Below are 19,060 nucleotides of genomic sequence, written 5' to 3' on the forward strand. Positions count from 1 at the left end.
TGGAGGAATTCTGCCTGTCTCAGGGAGCTGCTGCTGCTGGGCAATGCTTTTCACACCCCTATATGCAGGGGCACAATGTAGGTATAATTCAGCCCTTTGTGTTTTGTTTGTAAACTCCGTCTTGTTATGTCCATTTAGTTTTCAAAAGTAGTTTCTCATTCCTTCTATGTTACCTAGAAAACAATGAGACAGTGCTGTCTAGTGGTTAGGACAGGTCACCAGGACTCAGAAATCCTAGATTCTATTCCTGGTTATGCCACTGATTTTTTATGGTTTTAGACAAACTACACGTTTCAGTTTATCCATCCGTGCAATGGGTATCATCAGAAGGGTGTCATAAAGCTTAATAAGACCCTCTTAAGCATGAAATCTTCAGATGTAAGGTATTATAAAAGTTCAAAAAGTAGTCAAAAAGCAGGAAACAGATGGTAATAGTACTACTGTATTGCACTTCTTCACACTGAAAAGTAATTAAGAATGGAGACTCCAGCTCCTCCTTATTTTTAAGGAAGGAGAACCCTACGGCGGTGAAAGTAAGGCTTTCAAGAAAGAATGGCTATTCCAATGTAAAGAACTGCAAACAAGGAATGAACAATAGGTTCAGATACAATATATAAATACTGTGGTGGCATGCTTTAGTTAACTCATTATCAGAAGATAACATTATGTGCAGGGTTTCTTTTAAAATGGAGCTCTCTGGCTATCACTGGGCTTCGTGACACATCACATGGTATGCTACACTGGCCAAGCTGGCGACGTGTGGCACCACTGCAGGGAGATCACAAACGCAGATAGCTATAGAATAATGAACCTGGGTGCAAACAAGAAAAGCTGCTAAGTCCTGTATCTTAACCTGGCTTGAGAATTACTATTGAATGTGCCAGTTCCAAACTACAAGTATGAGAGTAATGCAGGGTCACCAAAGATGCAAATTAGGGTCAGATTAGTCAGAACTACAGTTAATTTCCCAGATCTAGATATATGCATCTGAAAACATGGCTATCCAGATGGAAAGGCTACACCATATCTTTTTGGCATCATGGTATATGAGATAAAAATATTATCCTAGAACAAGGAAAACAAGAAGACAGTATCTCAGGTCTACAATGAATCTTGTGACTTTTGCAAATATCTCACAATCCACTATTCTCAATGCAAAATTAAATAAATCTTGCCTGAAGTCCTATACACTCAAAGAACTTCCTTGGTGGGAACCTGATGAGCATGAAGATTGTGCTTGTTGATTTCAAACACCTTTCCATTGTTCAAATCTGGATGCCCTAATGAGATGTCCACACCCCATATCTGGGACACTCAAATAAGCACTGATAAATTTGCCCTTCAATATGGTAACATACAACTCCTCCTGAGTTTCACACACATATCCAAGGACAGAATTTGGCCCTTAGACACGTGAAATGCCTAAGTACAGATTTGACCAACAAAATGACATACTTTAAGTGTCCACATTTGAAAATGGGCCCCCACCGTGAAATACTAATCTCTCTAATACAATGCAAAAACAAACATAGTTTGGAAAAGAGGAGATTAAGGAGGGACATGACAGTGGTTTTCAAATACTTGACAGGCTGCCATAGAAAAGATGAAGAAATGTTATTCTCTCTTGCCACAGCAGGCAGGACTAGAGGCAGTAGGTTCAAACTACAGCATAGCAGATTTAGATCAAATCCCAGGAAAAACTTCCTAACTATAAGGAGAGTAGGACAAAGGTAGACTGCATAGGGAGGTTGTGGAAGCTCCTTCACTGGAGGTTTTCAAAAGGAGGCTGGATAGCCATCGATACTGGATGGTTTAACAACAACAAATCCTGCACCTTGGCTGGGGGTTCGACTAGATGACCCTTTCTGTCCCTTCTAACCCTATGATTCTGACACAAGGAAGAAAGGAAAGCAGCAGAATACGGACCCTGGACTTCAGAAAAGCAGACTTTGACTCCCTCCGGGAACTGATGGGCAGGATCCCCTGGGAGAATAACATGAGGGGGAAAGGAGTCCAGGAGAGCTGGCTGTATTTTAAAGAATCCTTATTGTGGTTACAGGGACAAACCATCCCGATGTGTAGAAAGAATAGTAAATATGGCAGGCGACCAGCTTGGCTTAACAGTGAAATCCTTGCTGATCTTAAACACAAAAAAGAGGCTTACAAGAAGTGGAAGATTGGACAAATGACCAGGGATGAGTATAAAAATATTGCTCGGGCATGTAGGAGTGAAATCAGGAAGGCCAAATCACACCTGGAGTTGCAGCTAGCGAGAGATGTTAAGAGTAACAAGAAGGGTTTCTTCAGGTATGTTGGCAACAAGAAGAAAGCCAAGGAAAGTGTGGGCTCCTTACTGAATGAGGGAAGCAACCTAGTGACAGAGGATGTGGAAAAAGCTGAAGTACTCAATGCTTTTTTTGCCTCGGTTTTCACAGACAAGGTCAGCTCCCACACTGCTGCACTGGGCAGCACAGCATGGAGAGGAGGTGGCCAGCCCCTTTGTGAAGAAAGAAGCGGTTTGGGACTATTTAGAAACGCTGGATGTGCACAAGTCCATGGAGCCGGATGCGTTGCATCCGAGAATGCTAAAGGAATTGGCGGATGTGATTGCGGAGCCATTGGCCATTATCTTTGAAAACTCATGGCGATCGGGGGAAGTCCCGGAAGACTGGAAAAAGGCTAATGTAGTGTCAATCTTTAAAAAAGGGAAGAAGGAGGATCCTGGGAACTACAGGCCAGTCAGCCTCACCTCAGTCCCCAGAAAAATCATGGAGCAGATCCTCAAGGAATCAATTCTGAAGCACTTAGAGGAGAGGAAAGTGATCAGGAACAGTCAGCATGGATTCACCAAGGGCAAGTCATGCCTGACTAATTTAATTGCCTTCTATGATGAGATAACTGGTTCTGTGGATGAAGGGAAAGCAGTGGACGTGTTATTCCTTGACTTTAGCAAAGCTTTTGACACGGTCTCCCACAGTATTCTTGTCAGCAAGTTAAAGAATTATGGCCTGGATGGATGCACTACAAGGTGGGTAGAAAGTTGGCTAGATTGTTGGACTCAACAGGTAGTGATCAATGTCTCCATGTCTAGTTGGCAGTCGGTATCTAGCGTAGTGCCCCAAGGGTCGGTCCTGGGGCCGGTTTTGTTCAATATCTTCATTAATGATCTGGTGGTATGGATTGCACCCTCAGTAAGTTTGCGGATGACACTAACTGGGAGGAGTGGTAGATACGCAGGAGGGTAGGGATAGGATACAGAGGGACCTAGACAAATTAGAGGATTGGGCCAAAAGAAATCTGATGAAGTTCAACAAGGACAAGTGTAGAGTCCTGCACTTAGGATGGAAGAATCCCATGCACTGCTACAGACTAGGGACCAAATAGCTAGGCAGCAGTTCTGCAGAGAAGGACCTAGGGGTGACAGTGGACGAGAAGCTGGATATGAGTCAACAGTGTGCCCCTGTTGCCAAGAAGGCCAATGGCATTTTGGGGTGTATAAGTAGGGGCATTGCCAGCAGATCGAGGGACATGATCGTTCCCCTCTATTCGACATTGGTGAGGCCTCATCTGGAGAACTGTGTCTAGTTTTGGGCCCCACACTACAAGAAGGATGTGGAAAAATTGGAGAGAGTCCAGCAAAGGGCAACAAAGATGATTAGGGGACTAGAACACATGACTTATGAGGAGAAGCTGAGGGAACTGGGATTGTTTAGTCTACGGAAGAGAAGAATGAGGGGGAATTTGATAGCTGCTTTTAACTACCTGAAAGGTGGATCCAAAGAGGATGGATCTAGACTATTCTCAGTGATAGCAGATGACAGGACAAGGAGTAATGGTCTCAAGTTGCAGTGGGGGAGATTTAGGTTGGATATTAGGAAAAACTTTTTCACTAGGAGGGTGGTGAAACACTGGAATGCGTTACCTAGGGAGGTGGTGGAATCCTCTTCCTTAGAAGTTTTTAAGGTCAGGCTTGACAAAGCCCTAGCTGGGATGATTTAGTTGGGAATTGGTCCTGCTCTGGGTAGGGGGTTGGACTAGATGACCTCCAGAGGTCCCTTCCAACTCTGATATTCTATGATTCTATAACATTTCATCATTACGATGAAATTCACCCCAGTGCAGAGGACAAATACAAAGCTCTCTACGTCTCTTAAACTGTACTTAAGCCCTTAAAACAGAGCTGAAGAGAAGAATAGGGGTTAGTGTGGCTCTTCTGCACTGAGGTGAATTTCACCCCAAATACAAGCCTCTTGATTTTAACTTAAAAAAAACCCCTTCCTCTTGTAGCAAGGCTGGAAACAAAGGATTATCATTACATTTTGGACCTAGCTTTCTAATGTAAATTAAGAGTATGAAGCCATAAAATCATTTATTTAGATTTAACATGAAAAATAATATATAGAAAAGCTCTGAGCACACTGTTAATAATTAGAGTTACAATATCCACCCAGTAGCATTATGACTAACATACAAATTAATTAACTCTCCCAGCGAGCAACTTTACGTAACAACTTACCACGGATGGCCCAAATAAAAATGGAAAAACTCCAGAAAATCCTCCCAAACCCAAATCATACCTTCATCCTTCCCAAAATGAACCCTACCAAGTCAATGGTTTTTGCAGTATCCTGGGAAGATCATTAGGCTTGGGCGGATCTGGGCCAAGTTGGGGAGCAATTTAGAATCTGCACTAGTTTTCTACTTTGTCTTCATTTTTCCATCAACATTTGTCTTGTTCATCAGCAGAGCTGCTCCTTTATATTACTGAGCATACAAGCCTGTGACTTGAAAGCAAAAATGTAGATTTTTGTCTTGATGATGACACAGTTAACTGTTGACTCTGCTTCTATAATACGTGACCATGGATTGTTATGACAACAATGGTAATATTTTCTATTGTAACTAAGTCACAAGACCTACTTTGTGGCAATACATTGTTTGTCATACATCTCCAAGGCGGTGAATGTAAGTTGATTAAAATTTATAAAATGGAACAGAAACCAAACCAAAATGTAAACGAACAATATCCATTTAAAAATTAGATTTTTTAAAAAAAAGTTTAGTTATCAATGCATATCACCTTAGATGTTTGAAACAAAGAATTTAAAATGTAATTTATGGATTGATCAGAATCAGTGATGACTGATAGTTGGCTTTTGCATTTTGCCGTGCTTGTTGTTGACAGTGAAAGTTAGCTGGATTTGTTTAAAGTTTATGTTGAGCCAGTTTCATTTCCTTATTCTCCTATCTCACCATAATCCTACATTAATGTTTGAGTTCCAAACAGTAAACGAAAATGTTTGAATCCCAACATACAATGATTTTCATTGAAATAAAAAATAGAAAATATTTCTATTCATATTAGATTTTGTAAGTTTCTGTTTCATCCCACTCCTACATTTTACACCAAACTATCTGAGTGCCCCTGTAACTGATATCTGAAAAAACAATATCAAGTGAAACAAGAATTTCAGGGAGTGCCCTTTTCACTAGGAAAAGCAGCAAAAAAGGTAAAAGAGGCTCCACTGTAGTAGTTGGTGTATGTTCTCGCATTTGTGTCCTTCTTGCAATAACACAAGTCTTTATGTCTCATGGTCCATTTCATCTAAAATTACCTCCCCCTTTGTTTTTGGTATGGAACTGATCAAAAAACAGGGGGGCGGGGGAAAGAAGGGGGAAGATTGAAAAAATTATTTCAATTTTTTGTAAGTTTCATTTTTGATGGAATTTTCCAATCAGCTTGATTATTAACTTTTTCACTGTTGCTGAACATGGTGGTATTCCTTGGATGCACCTCCAGTGTTGCTCCATGAACCAGCCACATCACTTGAACCACCACACCCTGATGTTCTGTTGGAAGAGCAATGCTTCAGAATGACATATCTGGTATGTGAGGCACTCTGGACGTGCACATTTTTAACAATGTTACCCACAGTCAAAGTTGAAGAAGTCAGAGTCATGCATGCAGGAGGTCCTGGGGCATATAGACCCCACCCAGTCACAGCCATAAAAGCATTCACAGGGAAATTGACTGCCTTCTCAAGCTGGGCTGTTTGGTGGCCTCATAACAGCTGTGGAGATAAAAAGGCTGCAGGGCAAAGGGCAGGGTATGGCTGCCAGAAAGGCTGAAGAGCTTCTGAGAGCGGGAGTGTTCAGCTGCAGATTGGTGAGAAGCCATCCAGGAAGTTGGACTTCCAGGAGAAGAGGGCCACAGGATGAGACTCTGAAGAACAGCCTGTAAGACAGGCATGGTAGCAAGCAAGACAGGAAAACAGGAAGGGGATGGGAGAAATTGGTACCAACCACTTCATACAGAGTCCCTAGCCTTGAATCCAGAGGAGTTGGTGGACCTGGGTTCCCCTTTCAAACCCAGCAGGGTTTTTTTTTGTTAAACCTTGAACAAGTGAGCCACACTCAAAGAGGCCAGGGACTCTAAGCCCTTTATCTAGGGCGATTGGTCTCCTGACATACTGTACTCTTTAGCACACTGAGAGGGGAGAAGACTACCAATGACTCAGCTGAAGGGCTGTTGTCATAAATATAAAGGGAAGGGTAAACCCCTTTGAAATCCCTCCTGGCCAGGGGAAAGCTCCTCTCACCTGTAAAGGGTTAAGAAGCTAAAGGTAACCTCGCTGGCACCTGACCAAAATGACCAATGAGGAGACAAGATACTTTCAAAAGCTGGGAGGAGGGAGAGAAACAAAGGGTCTGTGTCTGTCTGTAGTCGTCTTGGCCAGGGACAGAACAGGAATGGAGTCTTAGAACTTTTAGTAAGTAATCTAGCTAGGTATGTGTTAGATTATGATTTCTTTAAATGGCTGAGAAAAGAATTGTGCTGAATAGAATAACTATTTCTGTCTGTGTATCTTTTTTGTAACTTAAGGTTTTGCCTAGAGGGGTTCTCTATGTTTTTGAATCTAATTACCCTGTAAGATATCTACCATCCTGATTTTACAGGGGGGATTTCTTTATTTCTATTTACTTCTATTTTTTATTAAAAGTCTTCTTGTAAAACACTGAATGCTTTTTCATTGTTCTCAGATCCAAGGGTTTGGGTCTGTGGTCACCTATGCAAATTGGTGAGGCTTTTTATCCAACATTTCCCAGGAAAGGGGGGGTGCAAGTGTTGGGAGGATTGTTCATTGTTCTTAAGATCCAAGGGTCTGGGTCTGTAGTCACCTAGGCAAATTGGTGAGGCTTTTTACCAAACCTTGTCCAGGAAGTGGGGTGCAAGGTTTTGGGAAGTATTTTGGGGGGAAGGACGCGTCCAAACAGCTCTTCCCCAGTAACCAGTATTAGTTTGGTGGTGGTAGCGGCCAGTCCAAGGATAACGGATGTAATATTTTGTACCTTGGGGAAGTTTTGACCTAAGCTGGTAAAGATAAGCTTAGGAGGTTTTTCATGCAGGTCCCCACATCTGTACCCTAGAGTTCAGAGTGGGGGAGGAACCTTGACAGCTGTGGTCGTAACAAAGAGCCAAAACTGACTAGACAGCAACAAGCCCATCAAAGAAGGAAGGAAACTGAAGCAAAGTTGCCATGTCACCCGATGTCACCACAAGACGGTGCCTGAATGCCAAAAGCAACCTCTAACATAAAGCCTTTGAATACTTTGTTAGTTCACTAGAACTCGGAACTTTACATCCCTGGGCATGCACTGAGAATCTGTATGAATGTGAATCTCTGTAATAGATAGATATATATTAACGTGCTACCGTTCATAACTCTGGGCTCAGATCATTACTCTTTGTAAGAACTGAGAGTTTTTCTTCCATAAGGAATATACTCACTTGGGCTGTAAATTACATGGCTGCTACAACACTCTTCTCTAGGAGGCTTCTTTAGCTCTGCTTCCAAAGAAGCGTATTCATCTTCATCTGCACATACTGTAGTTGTGCATCTACAAGACAAGTCTTCCCCTCACCCCATTCTTACATGCTGGAACACAATGATTTTACCTGATTAACTCAAGTGAATCATTCTGCGTACATTTATGTCAACTCTTAAGGAAAGAGCCTGCAAAACCTAGGCAACAGATCACCCTTTGAAACAACACTGCTGGGGGTCCTACATCAGTGGTCTGAAAAAAAACTAATGCTGGCACCATGCCTCCAAAACCTGGAGCATGAGTTCAGGAATGCATGAAACCAGGTATAGCTCCTTTTTAACAGCAGAGTCTCCAGTCAGTGTGTGTGATTTCATTTGTTCAGCAGTAAATCCAGCTCTAGACTAAATTTACTTTAATTAAAAAAATTAACAAAATGAACCAGGAACAGACTTCAGTTACATTTTTTGCTCATCTCAGCAGGCACACATATAAGAGGGAAGATAACTTATGTGTCAGGAGCCTTTTTCAGTTTGGTATGAATGCTTTAACTGAGCACAAGCAGCTGATCTGCAACCTTCCATGCCCACAGAAGGTCACAGAAGAGTCAACAAGTGCATAATGAATGCTTTAACTGGGCACAAGAAGCTGATCTGCAACCTTCCATGGCCACAGAAGGTCACAGAAGAATCAACAACTATATGATGCTGCATGTAAATTCCACATGAAAATCTATCCTTATGCTGTCACCATAACAGGAAATGTTCTCCTAGTACCAAATTTTGATTTATTTGTAAACGAATGTCCTCCAAATATTGTACCTACATGCTGCCATACAAGTGATTTCCCCATCTTCTTAGTGCTTATGCATATAAACAGTGTACCATGTGGATAGATCCATTCTCAAAACAAGTGATATTTTTTATGAATCCCACGAAATGTCATGATCTTGACAAGACAAAGTCTGAAGCCAGAGGTAAAATACCACTGGTTTTCTATTCATCTTCTGAGGTAATTTTCCCTCTTTAATGTTATAAATATCACTAAATTTGCCAATTATTGTAGGGAAGGGTATTGACGGGGAAGGATAGTCATGTGGCTAACTCTTAGGAATGGCAGGCTATAGATTCTATTCTTGGTTTTGCTGCAAAACCACCTGTGTACCCTCATGCAAGTCACTTTACCTTTCTATGTTTCAGGTTTCCCAACTGTAAAGTGGGGATAATACTTTACCACCTTGCCATTCTACTGTTAGATCGAATGCTTGTAAAGAGCTTCAACATCCACAGATGGAAAGTGCAAAGTATTATTAAGTAGACAGCAGGAAGGAGGAGTCTGACATGTGCATGCTCAATCAGAAGTGCCTCAAGTTATAAGGGGTGCCAGCAGGAGATTGCTGTTATCAGAACCGCAAGAGAGATATTTAGGTACCTCTACACTGCAATAAAAGACCCAGGGCACAGTTGCAGCTGACCCAAGTCAGCTGACTTGGGCTCGTGGGGTTCAGGTTTTGATGCTTAAAACTGCAGTGTAGACTTTCAGGCTCAGGCTGGAGCCTACAGTCTAAAACCCAACAAGAAGGGTGGGTCTCAGAAACCAGACTCCAGCCCAAGCCCAAACATCTACATTGCAGTGTTTTGCCCCACAACACGAGCCAACTAACCAGTACTGTGAGATTCGGAGCCACAGGCTTTTTTTTATTGCCGTGCATAGGCATACCTTCAGGATCTAATTTGTTTGGGGGAGAAAGAAGGGGGTGAACTCAGCTGCATGACTACATGTCATCCAAGATTTGACTCTATTGTCTCATTTGGTCCCTCTACATATCATAATCCAAGATCAGAATGCAAATGGGAAGACGTCAGGCCTATATTAGATCAGACCTTTACCAAAAGCAGGAGCTCATTCAAAATGCTATTGTAAGCCATACATATTAGGAGCCATTTGCTAAACCTTAAACTTCTGAATTTAGACATACTAGGAATTATTGCTTATCCTATGTGGTTTTGAGATAATGAATACTGGAGCTAGGCTCACAACCACCATGTTTAATGAGGTAATCCAATATCCCCAAGTGAAATAGAAAATAAAAAACTAGCCATTTCAATTAATGAGAGTCCAGTCTCACCCTTCCCAAGTTTATTATTAATTTTTTGTGTGTGTGGCAGGGGTAGCACCAGAAGGCCAAGAACCATGACTTTGATCCTCTCTTCTGAATTTAATAAGAGGATAAGGAATTAGGGTGCTGCTGATGACTGATGCATCATGTGCAGGACAAATTTGCTCATAGAGCATATTTCTCACTATCTCTTCAAAATTAACTTATTAAGTGGCATCCCATTTATATAATCTTCAACACTGTCACATTCCCCAGGGTACAATCTGAACTGCTGAACAGCTGTGTCCCCTCAATTCTCCAACCTGGAGTGCTTTTACACTGCTTCACAGTAAGAACAACTACTCCTGGCTTGTTCACAAACAACCTCTAGCATGGAAAATCACTCCAAACTTAATTATATGAGTGCTTCTAGCCAGCCACTCATGAATTATATTACAGAGTGACACCATCAAATTCCCAGTGCCAGACTTGTCCCCAGAAATTTGCGTTTTCTACTGCCCAGCTTTTTCCTTTTGGACAAAACAACCTCATAGAAAGTCCATCATTTCATTAATAGAAAATGATATGCACAAACGCTGTTATCTTAAATGGAGGTTTCCAAGCACTTCAATGCAAACACACACTGCTTTAGATAAAACAATAAAACAAATGTAATAACTACAGAAAGATAGATTTTAAGTGATTACAAGTAACGAAGCACAAGTCAGAACTGGTTACAAAAAATAAAAGACAAAATGCAAACTAATACTTAACTTAGCAAGCTAAGTGAACTTAGAGCAAAAAGATTTTTCTCACCACCTGCTCACAGAAGTCTGGCTAGATTCCTTCAGCCAGGACCACTTGCCCAGTTCAATGGTACATTCTTTGTCTTTCAAATGAATAGAGATGAGCGAAGAGAGGTGATTTGGGGCCTCTGTTCCTCATTTTCATATCTTTTCCTCCGCTTTGCGAATCACCTCCAGCTGCAGTTCACGTGACAGCCAGTCTGTTTACACAGGAAACTCCAGCTGTTGCATTGCCAAAATGTAAATTTCTTGCTCATACTCTTCTTCCTTCCAAAGAATGGCCGCTTAACCAGCTGATAGTCCATTTGATTTTATTGACAGCTGGCTGAGGCATCAGTTTGCCTTTTGTCTCTGAGGAACTGGTCTGTGCCTGCCTTTCAAAACTTGGAGCATGTCTCAGTAAAGTCATACAGTAGAATATTATAACTTTACATACAATGTGGGCACACGTTTTTCTAGTACAAAAATGTTAAACAGATGATGAGTTTTCAAATGATACCTCACAAGGTATACCTCATACACAATTTGTCACAATCTTGTAAAAAGGATGAACATGAGGGTACAAACTGTCAGAAACAGCAAGCATTACCTTAGTTAAAAAGGCGAGCTTTATAGGTGAGAGCTGTAACAGGCTCGCAGTGTGTGGTGGGTGGGGGTACAAAAGGGGATAGATAATACAGGCTGACTAATAGGTTATAATAAACATTCACAAAGAATAATCTGTCATCCCTCCTTAGTTTTCTTGACAGTTTTAGCCACCTGGATTGTCAGCAATCAGTGGATATGACATTGGTAGAGAAGTATGATCTATTGTCTAGATTTTGAGTACCAGATTTTTTAGAAACATTGCCAAATTAAGGACCTATTTCCAGATCATGAAGTCTCAAGTTCCTTGGCTTTCTGAGAGAATTTCAGGCCAATTCAGACTTAGAGCTAAGGTGATGGGCTTCATCCCACAGCCTGGGATTCAGATCCTTTCTTGACAGTTTATTTTAAAAGCAATTATATCTCTTTTTTGAACCATAGTGGAGATAGCAGAATAAGACAGAGATGATTCCATGCTCTGAAAAAAGTGGAGGTGAAGCCTATGTTCTTAAAAATTCTCACTCAACCTCTCTGCAAGTGGTAAATTAAGATCTGACAGTTTGGGCCACAGTACTGGGGAAGGTGGTAGTGATCGCCGAGTGTGTCCTGTGGCTAGCACTGATCTATAGGATAAAAATCTCTCTGTCGTTAGGAAATTACATATGCTGAGTTGGCCCTCCTCAGCCAATAATGATCAATATGTATGCCACAATAGCCACAGGATACCTGTCCTTGCTGGCAGTATTGGGTCTAACAGTGGCATTTAAAGTTGCTGATCATATGGATTTTGTTTCATCGGCTGGAAGATTGGTAGAGCATGACTGGAAATGTTCTGAACTGATTCCATCATTACTTGAAGCAACAAGCTTAGATGATAAATTCTTTGCAGAGATTACATATTCCCTTAAGGATAGGTCTTGAGTATGATGATTTTCAGTACTATATGTTGCCTGTTGGAGATCTTTGAGAGAGAGTACGGATGAGATAACACCATTAGACATCCAATCATATGTCTTAATCTCCTTTGACAACAAGGGTGATATTTGTTGTTTTCACACTTGTCTAGGTTCCTTCCCCACTCTGAACTCTAGGGTACAGATGTGGGGACCTGCATGAAAAACCCCCTAAGCTTATTTTTACCAGCTTAGGTTAAAACTTCCCCAAGGTACAAACTATTTGTTGTTTTCACACTTGTCTAGGTTCCTTCCCCACTCTGAACTCTAGGGTACAGATGTGGGGACCTGCATGAAAAACCCCCTAAGCTTATTTTTACCAGCTTAGGTTAAAATTTCCCCAAGGTACAAACTATCTGGAACAATCTCTTAGGAACTATTCCACTGGGCCAGAACTGCCAGAACATATTATGCTCTGGCTCTGCCTTTGATGAATCCCATCCACCCAGAGGAAGCCAGAGAGCAGACAATGTAAAGTCAGTGATATGAGTTCTGACGCCTTATTAGTGCCTTTTTTGATGCCACCCCCTATGTATAAAACACTCTCCTTATCCCAATTTGCCAAGCCATCTCCCACTGAATTTAAGTTGCTCCTAAAACTCACCTCTTCCACAAAGCACGAAAATGTAAACCAAACCAAAATTAAGTAGAAAAAACTTTCTCTAAGTAATTTCTTTCTAAGTTCTGGATGTTACCCCCTACAACTCCCTATATAAACACAAACACACACAGTGCAATCAGTATGGTCTATGAGAAAATTTTAGGCCTACAGTTTTCCAAAGTGATCTATGAGTCCTGGTGCCTCACTTTCAAGTGCCCAGCTTCACACACCTTAACGCAGCCTGATCTTTGGGAAGTATGCAGGGTACCTGCCCTCTGAATATCAGTCACCTATAAGCTGGTTCATTTGGGCACCCAAAAATGAGACACTCGAAAATCACTTGGTAGTTTGAAATTTAGATTGTAGCTCTTAAAATCCTACCTAAAGTAAAAAGCATAAAATATACAGAGGACATGAAAGATGATTGCTCTGTGGATTGAAGGGTCAGTTGGGTTTTTTGTTGTTGGTTTGTTTGTTTGTTTTTGGCAGGGGGGGATGTCTTTTTGCTTCTGGTCCTCTATTAAATGCACAGAGATGGACATTTTACTGTCTCTACAATGGCCGCTATCAAAGCACACACATTATCTGCACCTGTTAATTGTTGTTCTCAATCTTTCCTTGCTCCTAAGTTTATACTTTTATATAAAGCAGATAGCAATAGCAAAAATTGCTATTGAATTGCAACTCTATCCAAATGGTTTCAAAATACTGTAGGAAGAATAACTCACTACAAGTAGGGCTCCGTGTCTGTCACGGACTTCTGCAGCTGCCAGTGGTGGCTGATCCCAGGTCTGCCCAAGCAGCTGGCTCCGGGGCCCGCTGCTCAGATGACCCCAGGGACAACCACACCTGCCTTTGCTGGAGCAGCTCTGCAGCCAGCCGCTTGGGCAGCCCTGCAGCCAGCTGCACCAGGTGCTGCTGGAGCAGCTCCGGGGCCAGCCACACTGCCTCTGCTCAGGTGGCCCTGGGCAGCTGTTTCTGGGCGGCCAGAGCTGCCACTGCTCAGCAGCCCCCGGCAGCTAGTGCTGCCGCCCCCCCCCCCGCCCCAGCAGCAGCCCCCCCCCCAGTCTCCACCCCTCAGCAGTGCCGCACACTGCCCCAGCAGTTCCCCCCGGTACTCCCCCCCCTGCCCGAGATTTAGTCAGGGGTATTTATAGTATAAGTCATGGACAGGTGACAGGGCCATGAATTTTTGTTTACTGCCCTGTTCATGACTTATACAATAAATACCCATGACTACATCATAGCCTTAACTCTGAGCATTATCTTTGTGGTTTGAGCTGTGGAACATGATGCAAGGACAATGACTTCCTTTCTTCTTATTCTCCTACCCCTAAAAAAGAGATAATGGCCATGTTGCCTGACATTTTGTTCAGACATAGGAACTCAGGAACAGTCATACCGGATAAGAACAGTCCTCCCTCTAGTCTAGTATCTTGTCTCTGAACAAGGCCACATCCAATGATTTAGAAGAAAGGCACAAAAATTCCCATCATGGACAATTGTCAAGCTAGTGGTTGATTTATGCCCTGAAACTTGAGGGCATCTAACCCTTAAAAATATTTTATCCCATCTAAAATAACTGCAGGATAATCTCAATATCCATATAAATAGCTCATCCTTTTTTGAATCACACTAGGCTTTTAGCCTCAATATCTTGTGGCAGTGAGTTCCATCTGTCAATTATCAGTTGTTTATAAATTTAATTGCTTTTAACCATTTTAAATTTGCTGCTTTCATTTTCACCAAATAACTCTTTGTTCTTGTATTATAAGAAAAGAACCCCATGCACATAAGGCTTACAAGATTTGTACTTTCTTCTTCTTCATGCTATACAGCAAACTGGATTGGTTCTTTTTTTCTGTCTATTCCTAATCTCTGATTAATGTTAAAGTATAGCCCCAGTACCAGACAAGAGATGCAATGCTATGAGAAGACTGGGTGCAAAAAGTCTGAAAATATATTTCTCTCTCTCTCTCTCCCCCACACACACACTCAAAATAGTTTCAAGCAAAATGGACACCTTTGATGTCAAAAAAGAAAGACAATTTATTCTCAAATTTTATTTGTGAGTTGTTTTGTTTTGTATGGGGAGGATGAAGTTTGAGGTTTTTTGTTTGTTGGTTTTAAGCAACAGGATTAATTTAAAGTTGTATCACATTCTTTCTAGATTACATAACAATCAAGATGGAATAATCTGGAAATGCAGCATTTTTCCAGCATCACCTGAGCTTTTTAAAATTTTACTTTGTAAGTTAAATCATATTTGGGAACCAGATTCAATTAAGATAATGCTGGATAAAACTACTAGTAATGTATAATTGTCCCTAATTTGATTTTTTTTTTTTTTTTGGAGTTTAACATATTGTTATTAGCAGCATTTTCATTACAATTGTATAAGACTATACCAGTGAAATTAGATACTTATAGTACAAGTACTCCTGTTCTTTTACAGTATTAAGGTTCTTAAAGTTAAATCATGCCAATGCAGATGTTCCTAATTACCCTAAAAGCACTAATACTTACACAAACCGGTTGGTTCCAGCTACAGAATAATTCAATTAAAGAAGTGCTTATAATTGAGCAGCATGAATGATAGTTAAGGCTAGCCATTCTGCGACATTGTAAAGAAATAACATCTATACTGTGCATCAGAGAAGTAGCTAGAGAGTCCATTTTGGGCAGGCAAGAAAATAACATGGCATTTACCAGAGACAGGTATAAAGTGTTGCCTAAGGCCGGGCACAATGATGTTAGATAGATAGAAGACTTTATTTCTCTGGAATCATTCATTAGTTTGTACTTTTCACCTGTAAAATCACCAGATAAATCCAGATTGGCATTACTTACCTATGGCTACCAAAATAGACTACAGCTCCACCCTTAGTTTATATTAGTGCTGGAAAGGGAGATGCAATAGGTAGTGTGATACAGTACATCTCATTAGACCAACATACACACTGAAATCACAAGCTCTCCATGAATACAGGATCCTGTCTGCAGATAATATCTTTGGCAGAGAGCCTTTTTTATATATGCAATGTTTTGTGACTTGTTTATTGCAGTTCTCAAGGCTCCTACAGGTAATTGTGTAATATTGATGCTTACTTCTAAAACAAAACAACATTTCAAGACACAAAGTTATTTTGTAGCTCTTTGTTTGCTCATGATTTGAAAGTGGGAAGTGATGGCCAGTTACACTGGTATACATTGCATAACACCGGCATTCATCCTTGTGTCACTGCTCTCTCATACACTGCAATATGTCTTGTGTTACTGTCAAAGTGATAGGTACATAGTAACATTAATCCCCTGTTCACAGACCTTGGTCAAAAACAAGAAAAGATGTTCGTTTACGATGTATAAAAAGTGAGGGATGTAAAAAACTCTCTCCTACACATCCCATTAGATTGGGTCTAATTCAAATGTACAATTCTTTTTTGTAGTTTTTTTTTAACCCATGCTTCATTGTAACACTAAGAAGCAAGAAATAAAAACTCTACTGAAAAGTGACAATGGTCTGACTAAAGCTACTTAAAATGTCAAAAATCAGATGTATTACTGTACCTTGAGGTACCTGTTGAATTGCCAGCATCATCCCAGAGACTGTATCAGGAATCAAGTTTTCCTTCAAATTGTAACTGGGTGCCCACTTCAAAATAGGCAGCCTTCTTACACACCACAGTTTGATATCTTCATAGCGAAGAGCATGGATCTTCCTCCACACTACACTTTTCTTTCTCCTTTTTGCCCCTGCCATGCTTTATCTCCCCCAAAGTTTCTTCTTAACAAATTATCACTGCAGAATTATCCTGTTCAGTGCCAGTCTTCAGTTCTTCTTCTGAGAGTTTTCAGTTTCAAAGCTATAGAAAGAGATGAACAGAAGCACTTACATTCTGCAGCTGTTTTCTTGTATTCAATATACTTGATAAGTAGGTTTGCTTTTAACCTTGTAAATAGCCGTCTGAAAGGGAAAGACTATTCATATTAAATATAACATTTTCTTCTCTTTTTGGAAATTTGGTCTACTCTTAGGTAAGTTTATGATTCTCTTCTCTGTAATTTCCCCCCTTCTATTCACTGTAGTGCTTTTGCTTTTGGCCTCAGGCCAGTGGTAAAATGAGGTAGTACTGGGCGTATGTTCAATGTGGGCTGGGTTATGCTAATACAACCAGGAAGCGTCCAGCCAGACAAGCCTCTCCCTGACAACCACACAGAAAACAGCTTTATGCTCTCTTGTGAGGAAAATGCATACAAAACCGTTCTCTCTGCATTCAGAGGCATGTATTCGCCATGCATTAAGCGCTAACTACATTTAAGTTACCAAACATGTTGCATAAGTTTTACAGTATTCATTTCTTACGTTTGCTGCTATATGGTACCTTAATCAAAGCAATAGTTCAGAGAAAGAAAGTTAAGCATTAAGCTTCTGGTCACTGTAAAAAAGCGCTGAAAAAAAACACACAGTTCTTAAAAATAAACTGAAGGGTCAGATGAAACCAGCGATAGGTAGGATAACAAAATGCATACTGCACTGTGGAAGATTTGCAAACTATCAGTTCTAGCTGCACAGTGACAATAATACTTGTGTCTCCAGCTCCTTTTTACAACTATTCATTCGGTTATCTTCTATTGCTGCTCCTGGCAGTTTATTTGACACATACACTGTCTACTGAGACAGTACATAAAATACCTTCTTATCTTACAATAAATTCATACCCCTTGTTTCAGGTGCACAGACACCACAGTGATGAAGAAGATAGCAATATAAGTGTCCAGACATTTCAATGTTTTGTGTGTTACACTGGCTCCACTGGAGCAGGGAAACAATGGCATTCTTATGAAAAAAATACGGTCTGCATGTATAGGTAGTGCCAACTAGAGAGACAATATATTAAGCAATAGTTCAGTAGCAAAGTATGAGTACAAGGTGTATAACCAATGAGGCCTGTTCTTTCCATCTTCATTCTGGAGTCTCTGTGGCATTCCAAATGACCTCTCACACATATTTTCCACTTCTTTTTAGACAGCGCTTGCAAACTAAGGGGAACAACACTGCAATGTTGCCAGCTCTTGTGATTTGATTGTGAGTTTTGCACTATTTGGTGTTCTTCTTAAATCACCAGCTCATTGAATCGTATTAGTATGGGAAGATTTCAGCCTTAATTTAAAAAAGCAAAAGTAGGTTTCTAGGCCTCGTGATTATGGAGGAAATCTTTGAAAAGTGATCCCTACAGACGGCAAACAAATAGACAGCAAACAAACAGAATTCTGATTTTACTATCTTGTACAACCTCCTGATTTTTAAGTCAATCTCATGATATTGTGGGGCTTGACTCATGATTTTTGAACACTTGATGTTCTTTCAACACTGAATTGTGCACAGGAATCCAAAGCCCCGATCTTACCAATATTTAAGCATGAGCTTGATGTTAAAGTCAATGATATTATTCACATGCATAAGATTAAGCATGTACTTAAGTGTTTGCCCGACTGGGTCCAAAAGTGGCCTCATTCATCTTCTAAATAAAACTAATATAGTTGTTTCTTTAATCCACACTCTGTTTCTGTTGTCTGTGTGTTTAATTTTTATCACTGTTAAGCACTGTACTAAACTTCCAGATTCTATAACAATTCAGATTTTGTAGTATATTACGTTTTTATTTGAACTGCAATCTAATTGGATTTTTTGTTATATGATATTCTTTCAATCACACTGTCGATATGTACCATGACCAAAATATTACAGCAATGCTGTGTCAGCCTAGAAGATCCAAGGGCGAGCTATAAAATTATACATACATAAAAGCTCAAACAACAGTTGATTCTTCACATAAAACTTTAAAAAAAAAGGTTGTCAAACTTTGGACTTCATCTGACAACACTCCACATGAGTACTTTGCATTTAAAAGCATATGGGAAAAAGTAATGAGCACAAAGGAAAGCAAGGAATCACAACCCTACACTAATGAGCCTCAAATGCTGGACAGCCTCAAAGTTATTGCCAGGAGAAAGGGTGAGTTCAGGGAGGAGAGTGTTTAATTAATTCCTCATTCATATGGAAAAATCAATGTTAAAGGTAATCCAGACATGCCATTCTCTGCCCTGCCCCTTTTTTATTTTATATACTTTCTGAGGAAGGGAATAATCGTGCAATGGGAAATGAGTGTTATTTCTGCTCAGTGTAGTAGAC

The 19,060-nt window shown here is 40.6% G+C and overlaps 1 protein-coding gene across 1 annotated transcript in view; it reads right to left on the reverse strand.

The window, feature by feature from the left end:
- Positions 1 to 16,884, reverse strand: part of SLC26A7 (solute carrier family 26 member 7) — a 126,952-nt gene extending 110,068 nt beyond the window's left edge. The window contains exon 1 of the mRNA XM_084618350.1: positions 16,435 to 16,884. Within this exon, the coding sequence (XP_084474476.1) occupies positions 16,435 to 16,627 (193 nt within the window). The 5' untranslated portion in view covers positions 16,628 to 16,884. The remainder of the gene's footprint in view (positions 1 to 16,434) is intronic.
- Positions 16,885 to 19,060: the final 2,176 nt, after the last annotated feature.

This window comes from Lepidochelys olivacea, assembly GCF_965140295.1.
Source record: "Lepidochelys olivacea isolate rLepOli2 genome assembly, chromosome: 2".
Classification (NCBI taxonomy): Eukaryota; Metazoa; Chordata; order Testudines; family Cheloniidae; genus Lepidochelys; species Lepidochelys olivacea.